The sequence below is a fragment of the Salmo trutta genome, chromosome 13, assembly GCF_901001165.1.
Source record: "Salmo trutta chromosome 13, fSalTru1.1, whole genome shotgun sequence".
Lineage (NCBI taxonomy): Eukaryota > Metazoa > Chordata > Actinopteri > Salmoniformes > Salmonidae > Salmo > Salmo trutta.
In genome coordinates this window covers 57,315,655-57,331,561 of record NC_042969.1, presented here as the reverse complement: position 1 = coordinate 57,331,561, position 15,907 = coordinate 57,315,655, and the positions used below count along the sequence as shown (strand labels likewise).

General features: G+C 47.3%; 1 protein-coding gene and 1 non-coding gene across 4 annotated transcripts in view; both read left to right on the top strand.

The window, feature by feature from the left end:
- The window catches only part of LOC115206148 (huntingtin-interacting protein 1), a 41,455-nt gene extending 25,833 nt beyond the window's left edge, over window positions 1-15,622 (top strand). For all 3 annotated transcript variants that reach the window (XM_029772796.1, XM_029772797.1, XM_029772798.1), the window contains exons 8-31: window positions 305-445; window positions 711-768; window positions 933-1,008; window positions 1,291-1,440; window positions 1,766-1,866; window positions 2,140-2,212; window positions 2,410-2,593; window positions 2,768-2,856; window positions 3,241-3,357; window positions 3,705-3,806; window positions 5,115-5,309; window positions 5,409-5,556; window positions 5,791-5,877; window positions 6,414-6,521; window positions 6,862-6,998; window positions 10,386-10,496; window positions 10,710-10,768; window positions 10,916-11,009; window positions 11,280-11,380; window positions 11,615-11,720; window positions 12,701-12,824; window positions 13,000-13,061; window positions 13,136-13,253; window positions 13,391-15,622. In XM_029772796.1, coding sequence (XP_029628656.1) covers window positions 305-445; window positions 711-768; window positions 933-1,008; window positions 1,291-1,440; window positions 1,766-1,866; window positions 2,140-2,212; window positions 2,410-2,593; window positions 2,768-2,856; window positions 3,241-3,357; window positions 3,705-3,806; window positions 5,115-5,309; window positions 5,409-5,556; window positions 5,791-5,877; window positions 6,414-6,521; window positions 6,862-6,998; window positions 10,386-10,496; window positions 10,710-10,768; window positions 10,916-11,009; window positions 11,280-11,380; window positions 11,615-11,720; window positions 12,701-12,824; window positions 13,000-13,061; window positions 13,136-13,253; window positions 13,391-13,401 — 2,552 coding nt within the window. In that variant the 3' untranslated portion in view covers window positions 13,402-15,622. The remainder of the gene's footprint in view (window positions 1-304; window positions 446-710; window positions 769-932; window positions 1,009-1,290; window positions 1,441-1,765; window positions 1,867-2,139; window positions 2,213-2,409; window positions 2,594-2,767; window positions 2,857-3,240; window positions 3,358-3,704; window positions 3,807-5,114; window positions 5,310-5,408; window positions 5,557-5,790; window positions 5,878-6,413; window positions 6,522-6,861; window positions 6,999-10,385; window positions 10,497-10,709; window positions 10,769-10,915; window positions 11,010-11,279; window positions 11,381-11,614; window positions 11,721-12,700; window positions 12,825-12,999; window positions 13,062-13,135; window positions 13,254-13,390) is intronic.
- LOC115206895 (small nucleolar RNA SNORA16B/SNORA16A family) lies at window positions 5,944-6,059 on the top strand. Its single transcript, XR_003880874.1, has one exon. It is a non-coding gene; the product is annotated as a small nucleolar RNA SNORA16B/SNORA16A family (small nucleolar RNA).
- Window positions 15,623-15,907: the final 285 nt, after the last annotated feature.

The window sequence follows — 15,907 nt, the reverse complement described above, 5'->3', positions numbered from 1 at the left end:
AGTGCAAAGGCGATGGAGGGAGGGAGCGACTGGGTCTGTAGGGACTGGCATCAGAACGGGAGGGAGGGAGTGCAAAGGCGATGGAGGGACTGAACGAGAGCTGTAATGAGAGAGGAAGGAAGAGATACTGTTGGAGTACATACTCATTGGTTGATTCAGTCTAGAACAGCGGTTCCTAACCACCTGCGTGCACAAACAGTGTGTGCCTTTTTTTCTGTGTGACAGTCACTGGTGTGGGTGTGTGTGTGTGTGAGAGTGATAGAGCGAGATGATCACATATATGTTTGTGTGTTCTCCCTTGCAGTGTTCAGCTCCCTGGACATGTCACGGTCTGTGTCGGTGACGGCGGCGGGCCAGTGTCGCCTGGCTCCCCTGATCCAGGTCATCCTGGACAGCAGCCACCTGTACGACTACACCGTCAAGCTGCTCTTCAAGCTGCACTCCTGTGAGTCCAGCACACACGCCCCCCGCTGGACAAATGGCAGTGACAGCCTGAATATCTCATACTTGACTACTAATCTAGGGCCAACAGTTTTTCCTGTGACCTTCCCAGAAAACCTGTGGCTATTCCAAGGGCACGTCATTCACATAATTTTCCTGGTCATATCATGGGGTTAGGAAATGGCTAAAACCGTAGTACACACACATTTTCAGTAGTTTCATACACACACACATTCCAAAACTCTGATCTCTTTGTCTGTCTGTTCCAGGCCTTCCTGCTGACACACTCCAGGGCCACAGAGACCGCTTCCAGGAGCAGTTCAAGAAGTGAGTTCACGCACAAGTCATGGACAGCGTCCCAAATAGCACCCTATTCCCTATATGGTGCACTAGTTTTGACCAGCGCGCGTAGTGCTCTATCGCCTGCAGTGCTGAAGGTGTGATGATGAAGGCGGAGTGTTTCATCAGTGTGTGTGTGTTGTCTCTGCTAGGCTGAAGAGTCTGTTCTACCGCTCCAGTAACCTGCAGTACTTCAAGAGGCTCATTCAGATCCCACAGTTACCTGAGGTAAGGCCTGGAGTCCTCCTGAACTAGCCTGTAGATTAGACAGGATCTCTGCTGTGTATTATCAAGTAAATACTGTATCATTCACACACGCTCACACCCATGCACATGCACGTAGTCTCCCCTTTTCTCTGTTGCCCTTGCTTCCTCTTGAGGAATTTGGGCCCAGGTTGCTGTTCAGCTACTTGGGTTAAGTGCTATACAAATACAATTTGATGAATTGTCTCGTGTGTGTGTGTGTGTGTGTGTGTGTGTGTGTGTGTGTGTGTCTCTCTCCGCTGTCAGAACCCACCTAACTTCCTGCGGGCGTCGGCGTTGTCGGAGCACATCAGTCCCGTGGTAGTCATCCCGGCTGAGTCGTCCTCCCCCGAGACGGAACACATGGTGGACTTGGTGACAGAGGACCTGGTGGATACCGACATCCCCATCCAGCCGGTAGTGCATCTGAACATGTCCCATTACTGCTTTCTTATAGGGCGCCGTTTGGAACATGCCATATTGTGTGTGAAAGATGAATTCTGTGCGCTCGCTGACTCAAACTTATCCCATTCCTGTGGCATGGAATATATATATATATATATATATTTTTTTTTTTTTTACAGAATTTGGCATGTTACAAACGGTGCCCCTTCTGTGCTCAGTCTCAGTTGTACAGTATCTGTGTCTGTCAACTTAACCTAATGAAACCTAAAGCCTATAGAATGGCTGGCTGGCTGGCTGACTGACTGACTGTCTGTCTTGCTGTGTTGATTCCGACTAGGCTGCTGTGGTAGAGCCCAGGTTCGACGACCTCTTTGGCACGTCCGCCGCCACGGACCCCTTCAATTTCAACAATCAGAACGGGATGCGCAAGGACGACAAGTAAGACAACAGAACCAAACTGGCTGCACTCTGGATGACCGAATTTGACATTTGTAGGATATCCTTTGTCTGTATAGATTGTCACACAATTCAGACCAAACTGAAAGCCCTGCAGCTGAGGTATGGCCTGGGCATACCGTACCGAAACGTTTTGCAACGGAAAATACGCTTTTATCATTGGCCACGTCCAGTTAGTCCTTTTTCTGTTTTGGCCTGTTTTCTTCCGTTTTTTTACCTAATGAACACGACCTTGTCCTGTCCTGTTTCCATTAGGGACCGCCTGATCAAGCAGCTGACACTGGAGATCCAGGCCCTCAGGGAGGAACTGGAGTCCTTCAGATTGGAGGTGAGGAGGGGGGAGGAGGTTTAATGAGGCACTTGATCCACTACAGAGGCAGTTCTCCATAATGCCTGAACTACTGAGGCAGTGTGTTTACACACTGTTGAACCATAACATTCTGTCCCTTCCTCTCTTTCCATCTCTCGCTCTGCCTCTCTCGCTCTCTCTCTCTCTCTCTCTCTCTCTCTCTCTCTCTCTCTCAGAGTGGGCGTCTGTGCCAGGCGCTGCGTGGGCGTGTCAATGAGCTGGAGGCGGAGCTAGCAGAGCAGAGCCACCTGAGGATGCAGGCGTTGGGAGAGAGCGAGTTCCTGAGGGCGGAGCTTGACGACCTGCGCCGGGTCAAAGAGGACACGGAGAAAGAGCAGCGAAGCCTCACTGAGATCGAGAGTGAGTCCAGAAACAACCCGGGCACATCTGCACAACTCCACCTTCTAGCAGTTACCCACTACCATCCGACACTCCAGGACCAATCTATACCACTTGACATGTGTTTTGTTAGTTAACGTGTGTTCAGCCCTCTGACTGTTGTAACAGTAAGCGCTGTCTGTCCGTGTGTCTCAGGGAAAGCGGTGGCCAACGAGCAGCGCTACGTCAAGCTGAAGGAGAAGTACACAGAGCTGGTGCAGAGTCACGCTGACCTGCTGAGGAAGGTAGGCCCATCCAGACCCCTTATGATGGAAGAACCTCACCCCTCAGACTCATGGTGCAGGCTAACTCGTACCCCTCTCAGCCAGTCCCCTTTTGCTCCCTCTCCCTTGGCCCGAACCCTTGTTTGCAGATCTGAACGGTCTGGATAAGTATGAACAGTGTAGTGGTGGAGTTTTCACCATATTGCTTCCAACTTAGCGATCTACAAACATCAGAGGTGTTTGGGCCAAGGGAGAGGGGTCAGGAGTAGGGTGCGAACAGGGACCTCTATGGAGAATACACTTCACGCAGCAATGCTCACACGTTTAGTCCAGATTTCTTGTTTGTAATTCTAAAAGCTCTTCCCTCCCTTAAAACGTCTTGTGTTTTTCTGTTTGTGGCTTCAGAACGCGGAGGTGACTCGTCAGATGACGGTGGCGCGAGCGGCTCAGGACGAGGTGGACAGCGTGAGGAGAGAGATGCAGGAGAAGGTCAAGGCTGCCCAGGAGGCCGCGGAGAGACGGGTGAGGGCGAGGCACACACTGTCCTGAAATACTGTATCACCCTCTTGTTTTCTCTCTCTCAACCGTTTCCCTCTCTCTCTCTCTTCCCCCCTCTCTCTTTTCCCCCTCCCTCTCTTGCTTTCATGGACACAGATGACTTCAAATGTAATATACTTAACTTATTCATACTACAGTACATTTAAACATTCTCTATATCATTGTGTAACTGAGATGCCTTGCTGTACATGTAGGTGTTAGAGAGGTAGGAAAACCTGTCAGAATAAACTGAGGTAGAGGGATGGAGACCTAGCAGATGACATCTCTCTCCCCCTCCTTTCTCCGTCTCTCCTGCCTCTGTCCCCCTTCAGGAGCAGGAACAGGTGGAGCAGCTGCAGGAGCTGCAGAGAGAGCTGATCTCCAGCAGGGCGGAGCTAGACACCCTGAAAAGCACCATGGCCTCGTCCCAACAGGTGGCCAACTCTCTAGCCAAAAACACTCACCCAACAGTACACTCCTCTCCACTCTACCCTACCTGACCTCACTCTGACACCTTCACATCATCTTTACTCTGTCTTCTGTCTTTACATTCCCCAACTCCATGTTACTCTTCTACCCATCTCTGTGTGTGTGTGTGTGTGTGTGTATCCTACCACTCTTCACTCCTATCAACACACTCACTTCTCTCTCACCCTACCCCCTTCTTTTCTCATTCTCCCTCACACAACCACTCCCTCCTCACACACATACTTTGTCGCACATTTCACTTACAAACTATTTCTTCCCGTTTCTCATTCACATTCCTGTTCGCATGCTCAGGAGGGTGCCCACAAACGGGCGAGTAGAGGAATGGCAGTTGTCATATCCACATCTCATAGCACTTAGGGTGTAGTCCCCATTAAAAAAGGTGGTATTAGGAGTGTCTAGGGTGTGAGCCTTGTTGTTTATTTCAGAAGATAACACAGGGATAGGTACGATCCTAAAATACTGTATGTGTATCATACTGTTTCTTCTCCCCCCCCCCACTCAAATCAAAGTTCATGTGTCACGTGCGCCGAATACAACAGGGCTTTATAGTGAAATGCTTACTTACAGGCCCTAACCAACAGTGGCATTTTTAAGTAAAAAATAGGCATTAGGTGAACAGAGTAAAGAAATAAAAACAACAGTAAAAAGACTATATACAGGAGTGAGGCTATATACAGGAGTGAGGCTATATACAGGAGTGAGGCTATATACAGGAGTGAGGCTATATACAGGAGTGAGGCTATATACAGGAGTGAGGCTATATACAGGCACCGGTTAGTCAGGCTGATTGAGGTAGTATGTACATGGATGGTTAAAGTGACTATGCATATATGATAAGCAGAGAGCAGCAGTAGCGTAGAAGAGGGGGTGGTGGGTGGCGGGACACAATGCAGATAGTCCGGGTAGCCAATGTGCGGGGGCACCGGTTAGTTGGCTAATTGAGGTAGTATGTACATGAATGTATAGTTAAAGGGACTTTGCATAGATGATAAACAGAGAGTAGCAGCAGTGTAAAAGGGGTTGGGGGGGGGACACAATGCAAATAGTCTGGGTAGCCATTTGATTACCTGTTCAGGAGTCTTATGGCTTGGGGGTAGAAGCTGTTCAGGAGCCTTTTGGTCCTAGACTTGGTGCTCCGGTACCGCTAGCCATGCGGTAGCAGAGAGAACAGTCTATGACTAGGGTGGCTGGGGTCTTTGACAATTGACAATTCACTCACTTTCCTTCTCTCCGTCTCTCTCTCTCAATCTCAGTCGAGTGAGGAGCTCAGTTCGCAGCTCTCGACTGTTGAATCGGAGAAGGTGGAGCTAGCGGGATCCTTGTTGAAGAAAGAGGAGGAGCTTGCAGGTCTGGGGGAGGAGCTAGAGCGTGTTCAGAGCAGCCTGGCCAGTGAGAGGAAAAGTGGAGTGAAGACTGCCGAGGCCCTACAAAACCAACTCAATGAGAAGGTGTGTTTCAGGGGAGGTAGCTGTTTGTGTGCGCCTGTGTTTCAGCTTCTCAGTGAGCGTGTGTGATATCTGATTCTCTCACTGACCCTGTGTGGATAGGAGAGCAGGGAGCAGGCCCTGGAGAGCCAGCTGGTGGCAGCCCGCTGGTCCACCCTACAGGGGGCTGTGGAGGAGGCAGAGAGGATAGTCCAGGACTCACTGGCCCAGCTTGACGACCCAGCACACATCAGCTGCACCAGTTCTGCAGGTCAGCCCCTAACCCTCTCCAACCTCTGTCTTATGCACACCTGACTCCATCTTTATTCCTGTCCGTCCGACCGTCTGAGATGATGGTACATTGTGGTGTGTGTGTGTGTGTGTGTGTGTGTGTGTGTGTGTGTGTGTGTGTGTGTGTGTGATGTAGGATGATATCCCTTCATAGTGGTGTGTTTGTATGGTGGAAGATGCCTCCCCCCTCACTGTGTACCCTCGTTGTGTGTAGACTACCTGGCGTCCAGGTGTCAGGCATCTCTGGACTGTATGGACAGACTTCACTCTGCCAGAGACGGCTACCTGGCAGACAACACAGGTCAGACTCAGATCTTCTCTCTTACTCCCTTAGTCAGCATTGTGCCATCACACAGACAATCTACTTTCAGGCACCTATCGAAGCTGTCGTCGTTCTTGTGTAGCAGGTCAAAAGGTAGCCACCGACGGTCACTGTGCAGTTTGACAGTAATTAACTCGGCAACATTAACGGGAAGGACGTGTGTATATATACGTGTGCAAAGCTGTCATCAAGGCAAAGGGTGGCTACTTTGAAGAATCTAAAATATATTTTTATTTGTTTAACACTTTTTTGGTTACTACATGATTCCATATGTGTTATTTCATAGTTTTGATGTCTTCACTATTATTTTAAATGAGAAAATAGTAAAAATAAAGAAAAATCCTAGAATGAGTAGGTGTGTCCAAACTTTTGACTGGTGCTGTGGTAAAAATGCGTATTTATTGTTCAAATACAGTGTTTTTCAACATTACCGCCTTCAAGTACTTCATATAAAAGTAGCATATCCTGTTGATTTGTATATAGACTTTATATCAGTTTGACCTTTGCTTCTCCAGGTGTGTCAGAGCTGGTGCGGGCAGTGACCCATCTTGCCCACCTGGTGGGCGACACCATTGTTCAGGGCAGTGCCACCTCTCACATGGTGCCAGTGGAGCAAGCGGACGGTGAGTGTGAGCTGTCCCTGTCTTTTAAACTGAATTGTGCACTCACACATCCAGGACAGGAATGCTCCATGATTTTAAATAAAGTTTGATTTGATCCATGTCTTATAAAAACCACTACGTCCCTATATACATCTGTTAGAGAAGTACTGATCATGCACAGACAAGCAACGATAGCCTGGTCCCCTATCTGTTTGTGCTGTCTGTCACCGGGTGCCGGCGTTGGGAATACGGCACAAGCAGATCAAGGACCAGGATAGCAGTTAGCCACCCACTTCCTCTAAGTCTCCGTACTGTGTGTGCGTCTCTGACCGTCCTCTCTGTCCCCCCTCTCTTTCCACAGCGTTGTCAGACAGTGTGAAGGCGTGTGGGGCTGAAGCCCTGGCCCTGCTGGGTCAGATGAAGGAGCAGGAAAGCCTGGCTACGGCAGACAGCGCAGCGTTGAGGGCAGCACTGGATGGCATCCTGGCCACCTCAGAGGTCAGTCTTTATGGTCGTACACGTTTTGTTATTGTTATTGCTTTATTCTTAAATGTGAGTACATAGTACAGTTTAGGTGCAAATTACAGTCATTTGATTTCATGAAAACATGAGATTATTACACAATTACTAGCGAGTTAAAAGGAGGAGGAGGTTACTAACGTTGATACTGATGATACAAAACCATTGAAAACCTCAGTCAGGCTGCAGGGACGGAGGGATTCATGTATAAACTAGAATAGGCTACATGTCCAGTTGATCTTAAAGTGAACTACAGAAAGTAAACAATAAGGCTGTCATTTAAACACTTGGCATCTCATCAGAAGAAGAATCACAATTGAAAAGAACAGTCAAAACAATCACAATTTGACTACATGTTCAAAAGATTTTTTTAGCAATCTGTATTATACCTACTGGCAAACATGTCAATCTGCTTTCAGCCCTGGTTTCTAGCAACATAACCTGCCGCTCGCAAAAAAGCTGCTATAACTCTCTGTCTGCGTATCTCTCTCAAGAGGCCCACACTGATCTTGTAGGTATTCGCCTGGTCGTAGGATTCTCCCTGCACGGCTGTCGGTTGGTGCTGCGTTATGTACACGTCTTCCACAACGAGCCGGTCATAGGGGATCTTAACAATGATCCGATCCATGTTCTTCTCGGGAGTAAAGGGTGGTCTGTTATCATAAACAACATAATTTGGCAGGCTGTTTGCACCGGGGTTGCTTATTATGTTGAGGTTGCCCACTGCAAAGTAGAGTCGTGTGGCCCTATCAACTGCTGGGAGTAGCCTCTCAGTGTTCCCAAAGGAATGGAAGCCATATTCCAGCTGGCGTGCGTTGAATCCAACAGAAATGTCGCCTGTGCGGTCATGGATGGTCAGCTGTTGAGCGAACCAGTAGAGCAGTTTGAGACCGTGACGTGGATAGCTGTGGCCAAACTCTATGGTTCTCAGTTCATTGATTGATTGGAGTTCTCTGATGACGGCTGAAGAGACTTGGAGCAGGGACAGCAACAGGAGGACAGAGCAGACCAGGCCTTTTCTGTCCATGGTGAATGTTGGTGTAGCTAGAATCTTAGCTGGAGGATGCTGGAATCTGGATGATCAGGAGTGCAAATCTCGTCTCCAACCTACCATTTTATAGAAGAATTTTGGTATGTCACAGCAGTACTTACTCAATCAGTTACTGTTATTGAGATGAGGAACAAACTCTGCTATTCTGCTGAAACTGCTGATCCCATGTTTATTGTCTTGGTAATAATGGGGGGGGGGGGGTTCTTTCCCGTAAACGTAAGTTCCAGAAAATGTTAGGTCCAGGGTTCTAGTGCTGCCGTACCGCACCGGAGCAAAACGGTGCGGAATTGGGGTTGTTTAATAAAGTTTAGATCAAATCTAAATCAATGTTTTGGCAAGATCACTTAATGATTAATAGGTATTCTACACAATAGACCCAATTTAATAGCGTAGTTTAACGTTAGTGTTAGACCAAAAACAACATGTAATTTCTTATAACATTTTAGGATGATTTTGCTGAATGGTCGTGTTAATTGAAACAAAATACAGGTACACTACATAACCAAAAGTATGTGGACACCTGCTCATCCAACAGCTCATTTCAAAATCATGGGCATTAATATGGAGTTGGTCTCTCCTTTGCTGCTATAACAGCCTCCACTCTTCTGGGAAGGCTTTCCACTAGATGTTGGAACATTGCTGCCGGACTTGCTTCCATTCAGCCGCGAGCATTAGTGAGGTCAGGCACTGATGTTGGACGATTAAGCCTGGCTCGCAGTAGGCGTTCCAATTCATCCCAAAGGTGTTTGATGGGGTTGAGGTCAAGGCTCTGTGCAGGCCAGTCAAGTTCTGCCACACCGATCTTGACAAATAATTTCTGTATGGACCTCGCATTGTGCACGGAGGCATTGTCATGCTGAAACAGGGAAGGGCCTTCCCAAAACTGTTGCCTCAAACTTGGAAGCGCAGAATATTCTAGAATGTAATTTGTATGCTGTAGGGTTAAGATTTCCCTTTACTGGAACTAAAGGGCCTAGCCCGTACCATGAAAAACAGACCCAGACTATTATTCATCCTCCACCAAACTTTACAGGTGGCACTATGCATTGAGGCAGGTAGTGTTGAGCTTTACACCACTCCAGCCGACACTTGGCATTGCACATGGTGATCTTAGGCATGTGTGCGACTACTCGGCCATGGAAACCCATTTCATGAAGCTCCCGACAAACAGTTATTGTCCCGATGTTGCTTCCAGAGGAAGTTTTGAACTCTGTAGTGAGTGTTGCAAACGAGGACAGATGATTTTTACGTGCACGGGCTTCGGCACTTGACGGTCCCGTTCTGTGAGCTTGTGTGGCCTACCACTTCGTGGCTGAGCCGTTGTTACTCCTAGAAGTTTCCACTTCACAATAACAGCACTTACAGTTGACCGGGGCAGCTCTAGCAGGGCATACATTTGACAAGCTTTGAAAGTCACTGAGCTTTTCAGTAATACCGTTCTACTGCCAATGTGTCTATGGAGATTGCGTGGCTATGTGCTTGATTTTTATACACCTGTCCGCAACGGGTGTGACTGAAATAGCCGAATCCACTAATTTGAAGGGGTTTCAACATACTTTTGTATGTATAGTGTATGCTGTAACACGTTAATACAATCTGCTCGTATATTTGCTCAAACAGTAGATCTAAATTCATATTCCCATGAAACTGATTGAGATCAGATGGTTGGCATGCAGATGCAGCTTGGGCGTTTCAGCGATAATTCCTCTGGTTTTATCATTCACAATTGACAGTATGTATTTGAGCCAATATGTGTTGTTTTAGGCAGATGATGCATTTCTGCATATTTTAAAATGGTATTATTCAATGGTCTACGTCAGTACAAACTTTGATTGAGAAGCAGTGACGTCATACATTTATTTTGCGACGCGGCACCTAAAAAAATGTCACTACGCCACTGGTTAGGTCCCAGCATTTGTTGGGGACTGGCGTCCACCACTATTTGTTTTATGGCTTAGCCATGGGCTCTCGCTTGCCATGTCACTTGGAAGTTTTGTGATATAATGCTTTATAAGAAGAATTAGTGCTGACCTGCCATGGTTGTGAAATTCTCTGACATGGTTGTGACATAGGTCTACTAAATTTTGTGGAAGTCCACACCCTGCAATCATTCTGAGAACCTCAGCGTCTTCATAATGCCTATTTGTGCACATTTAAACCAGGGGATTGCATCATGATAAGATGAGTCTCACTGCTTCTTATCCTTTCAACAAAGTACGTGACCCGTGGAGGGGAAATGACAACACTAGCAGTTGACCTTCAGGCACAGGTCAGCTCCCCCACACTCTTTCTCTCTCCCTCTCTATGGTCTGTAGAAACTGCGTCCTCGGGGTCTGGAGCTGCAGCAGGGGGAGCTGGGAGATCTGGTGGAGCAGGAAATGGCTGCCACATCAGCCGCCGTGGAGTCGGCAGCCGCCAGGATAGAGGTAACCAGCTCAATTTGTGTGTGTGTGTGTGTGTGTCACCATCATCACCAAGGAGGATCCAGACAAAAACAGAAGTGTGTGTGTGTGTGTGTGTGTGTGTGTGTGTGTGTGTGTGTGTGTGTGTGTGTGTGTAAAGAATCCTCTGGTTTCATTTTACAGTAGTATCAACCAAAAGGTGTCTAATTTCCTCTATTTGTTCTATTCCATTGACAGGATATGCTCAACAAGTCGCGTGCAGTCGACACAGGGGTTAAGATGGAGGTCAACGAGAGGTGAGTCTCCTGGACATGTCCAGTAAGAAAAGCTCTTCTTTTTTTTGTCCCTTTGCTTTGAGAATCACATAACTTTCAAATGAGGGAAACGTTTCAGATCAAGATGTGGAGCTGCCGAACGAATGTGTCCTCTATCGCCCCCCATAGGATCCTGGCCTCCTGTACAGACCTGATGCAGGCCATAAAAGCGCTCGTTCTGTCTTCCAAAGACCTGCAAAGGGACATCGTGGATAGTGGCAGGGTGAGAAACAGAAACCTATCATATGTGCATCATAATGTATAATAATATAATATACGGAGTGGCTGACTTGCCGGGGATATTGATGCAGAGATTTATGCGCATGTGCTGTATTTTTGAAATGTAGCTGCTGCCGTCTCTGCTGCCTATATAGCTTCTGCTCAGTGCTCCCACTGCTGCTTCCCCCTCATTGACATGGAGGGGGAAACTTCAGTGTGCCTAATGTTTTGCGCACTCAGTGTATATTCCAATATAATATATTCGTTCCACCAGGGGGCAGCATCCATGAAGGAGTTCTATGTCAAGAACTCTCGCTGGACCGAAGGCCTGATCTCAGCCTCCAAAGCCGTGGGCTGGGGCGCCACAGTCATGGTGTAAGTAGTATCGCCCTTTCTCTTCTAACGTAACCTTGTATTACTGCACCGGAGCACTGTTACAGCAGTGTTGTTATTACTCCACAACACCATGGTATTCTGGAATACACTCATTTAGGCCAGAAGTTTTTCCTGACTACATGACTCCAGCCCCTACTGTATAGCCTATAACCGTTGAAATAGTAGCATGATGTACTACAGTACCCATAATGCTCTGTGTAATGTCTCCCATAGAGATGCAGCAGACCTGGTGGTGCAGGGCAAGGGCAAGTACGAGGAGCTGATGGTGTGTTCGCATGAGATTGCAGCCAGCACTGCACAACTGGTGGCCGCATCCAAGGTGAGACGGTACTTCTTGTATAATGATATAAATCAATCAATCAAATGTATTTATGAAGCCCTTTTTACATCAGCCGATGTCACAAAGTGCTGTACAGAAACCCAGCCTAAAACCCCAAACCGCAAGTAATGCAGATGTTAGAAGCACAGTGGCTAGGAAAAACTCCCTAGAAAGGCCAGAACCTAGGAAGAAACCTAGAGAGGAACCAGGTTATGAGGGGTGGCCAGTCCTCTTCTGGCTGTGCCAGGTGGAGATTATAACAGAACATGGCCAAGATGTTCAAACGTTCATAGATGACCAGCAGGGTCAGATAATAATAATCACAGTGGTTGTAGAGGGTGCAACAGGTCAGCATCTCAGGAGTAAATGTCAGTTGGCTTTTCATAGCCGATCATTCAGAGTTAGAGACAGCAGGTGCGGTAGAGAGAGAGTCCAAAACAGCAGGTCCGGGACAAGGTAGCACGTCCAGTGAACAGGTCAGGGTTCCATGGCCGCAGGCAGCATGACCAGGTGGACTGGGGACAGCAAGGAGTCATCAGGCCAGGTAGTCCTGAGGCATGGTCCTAGGGCTCAGGTCCTCAGAGAAAGAGAGAGAATTAGAGGGAGAATACTTCAATTCACACAGGACACCGGATAAGTCAGGAGAAATACTCCAGATATAACAGACTGACCCTAGCCCCACGACACAAACTATTGCAGCATAAATACTGGAGGCTGAGACAGGAGGGGGCAGGAGACACTGTGGCCCCGTCCGACGATACCCCCGGACAGGGCCAAACAGGCAGGATATAACCCCACCCACTTTACCATGTGGTAACTGAAACTGTGCATGCGTGTGAGACACTCACTCACAACCGGATGTACATATGCCAACCTACATGTCTCATCACTTGGTGTGTCAACCATATCTCTACATGTGTTTAAGACACACCCATGACCCATTCCTGTTGGTAACCCAGCCACTCTGGTCTGTTGGGCAGGTGAAGGCAGACAAAGACAACGCCAACCTGGGCCGCCTGAAGCTGGCATCCAAAGGGGTCACACAGGCCACCGCCAGGGTTGTAGCCTCCACCAAGTCCGGGAAGTCCCAGATCGAGGAGAAAGGTGAGTGGATTAACAGTAGCGTGGCCATGGATTTACAGTGAGAGATCAACATGACATGTATTGTAACTGAATGTATTGTGACTGAATGTTTTGTGACTGAATGCTGAATTTCTTTCTTTCTCTCTCCCTCCTTTCCCCCCCCCCCCTCTCTCTCTCCTATGACTGTGTGCTTCAGACACCATGGATTTCTCCAGTATGACCCTCACTCAGATCAAGAGGCAGGAGATGGACTCACAGGTAAGAGCAATGTGGGGTGGCTGAGTGTGTGTGTTACAGGTCTAAGTAAACTGTGTTTTTGTGTGTGTTGTCAGGTTTCGGTTCTAGAGCTGGAGACAAAGCTGCAGAAGGAGCGAGAGCGTCTGGGAGAGCTAAGGAAGAAGCACTACGAGCTGGCCGGGGTGGCCGAGGGCTGGGGGGAGGAGGACGAAGGTGCGTATGTGCGTCTCAACATGATTACTCAGAGGCACTATGGCAGAAATAGCTGTTGTGTGTGTGTGTGTGTGATTTCTTTTTGGCCTTTTGGTTGTGTTGAAGCTCAGTCTAATATCCCTCTACTCTCCTCACAGGTACAGGTTGAGGTCTGTTCCCCACCACTCCTCCAACCACAAGACTGACTTCTCTCTCGCTCTGCCTCTTGCCCCATTTACACACTCTTCGGTCTTTCTCTTCCTATTTATTTTTTATTTTTACGAAAGCCAAATAAAAAGGTGCTTTTTTTAAAATGCTCCTGTTGCTCCCGGTGACTTCCAATGGGACAGTGATGAGGAGGGAAAGTGACGGGGGATGGATTGACTACCTCCCTGGCCCCTCCCCCTCGACTGTTGAGGAATAGCCCACCTGCTGATGGCTCCTCTGTCTTCTACCAACGGTTCGTTTTGTCCCAGTGGGAGCACCACTAGTGTGTGTGTGGAGCGACCCACCACGAGCACAAGTTCTTCACAACCAGACATCCTACAATGCATTGCACAAGGGCCAATCCCTCATTAGAGGGAGACTTGACTGATTTCCAGTTAGACCCCACCCCTTGCCCACCCAATGTCTCATCAGTGCAACGAAAACAGGCTTGTGTGTTTTTCTCCCACTAAACAGTTGTTGCGTTGTTCTTCTAAGTCGTAGAGTTGTTGCCCTCGCCAGTTTTCTTTTCTCCTGGGTCCTCTGTTTCCTCTCACTGTGAGCTTTTACCTCTCTAACCCAAACTCCGTCTGAGCTATACGCCCACCGAGATACGGACTTCTGCCTTTTCGCCTCCTGGTTTAAAGACCATGATGACTGTTATTATTATTATTATTATTATTATTATTATTATTATTAGAGTAGACTGTTTAGACACCCAGCTACCCTGAGGATACACTAGAAATAGATCTGGCCCTGAAGTGAGCTCTGTCTGTTGAAATGAATGGGGTTTAATGGGGTGTAGGTTCTCTAAAGACACTAGTGTGGTGTGTCTGACCAGCCAGAGAGGACTGCTGCTGAAGTTGAAGTGGTGTGTGATGCTCTGGGGCTGCTTTGAACCCCTGGTTGTGTTCATTAGGCACAACACGGAAGAAAACGGAGTGAATCTAAAAGGTACTACCTGAACGTGTCCAATAAGAAACACTTGTTTTCGTTTTCCGTTGCAAAACGATATGCTACGCCGTGTCCTATTGAACACGACCTTGATCATGGTGGACCGTTGATTGGCTGTGTGGCTCTGAGCTTCCTGGTCTCTGTAACGTAGCTGGAAAATGGACTTCCATAAGCTGTCGTCTGATCATTTTCCCAGGCGCTCCCCCTCATTGATTTAAATGGAATGGACTTAAGAAAGATGGTGTAAGAAATATGGTGGAGTGAGCAAGTAATAAGCAGAGAGGCAGGGAATTGGAACGCAGCCCTACACACCCACACTGCTGGGCTCTTATCAGCTTCACCAGACGACGTAGCTGTAAAGCCTAGACAGAGGAACCGACAACTTCCATCACCATCTGTCTACAATAGCAATAACACCTGGGCCGTGTTCATTAGGCACCAAACGGAAGAAAATTGGAACAGGGAGTATACCTGGACCTGTCCAATAAGTTACATTGCCACAAGAGGGCAGTGTTCCACAGCAGAGCTTTTACATTACAGAGACTCGTCATGACTTCTCCTCCACCTCTCTTGCCAGTGGACACTAGTGCTCTTCAATCTGGCTTTCTGAAAAGAAATGGGAACATCGTATGTTGTCGAGTACACAATGAGTTAGGTTAGTAGGGTTTCATCCAGTATTTGTTTTCCTTTGAAATACTTTAGCTGCTCTTGAGCTTGCCTGGCGCAATGGAACCAATGAAATAGTCCCAAATGTTCTTCAAAACACGCCCATCTGGCACTCAAGTCAGGCTCAATGAAAAGCAATGCAATTCAAAAATGTATGAATCCTATTTGGGCCCAGATCTGGTTTAATAATAGCATACTTTCTCTGTGTGTGATGCTCTTTGGAGTTTGTCTTCCTGCGTGTCTTAATGCCCCTTTTGAGTTTTTAATATTCTGCTATGCTTTTGGCTGTTTTATATAAAAAGTTGTGACACTGGGTATTTAATGACGATTTAGCGGTGTACTTCCGGCACTACTTCCTGGTTATTAACCTCTCACCCTTTGGTTTGTGTCTGTAGTCCAACCAGCTCAGCCAGCCTTTCAAACTGCCGCTCACTGTAGTCGATGAGAAACAAACAGTACTCAAAATAACATTTGATATGTCTTTTTATGATATACTAAAAACTATGTATGTGGGTTTGTTTTCTTTTTTCAGTTTTTAAAATAAATATTTCAACTCATTAATATGACCAAAGCTTGTTTGTTTAGTTATTTTGCTCACTTCAATGAGGACTGGTAAAGGTAAGCTGCTGCAATTTTTTCAAAGTCCTTGAAATGTTCATGAATATTTAATTAGTTCATGTTTAATTCATGAACCCTTAAGTGATTAGGAACATGTATCATTCAAATGATTAAGTGAGAGACTCGTAGGCTATTTCCAGATAGCGTCCTACAAGAGGAATGGGACGGGCTATCTCATGTAGTCTTTCTAAGGATTCTATGAGATGTGATGCGCTGGGGAAAATGGGGATAAT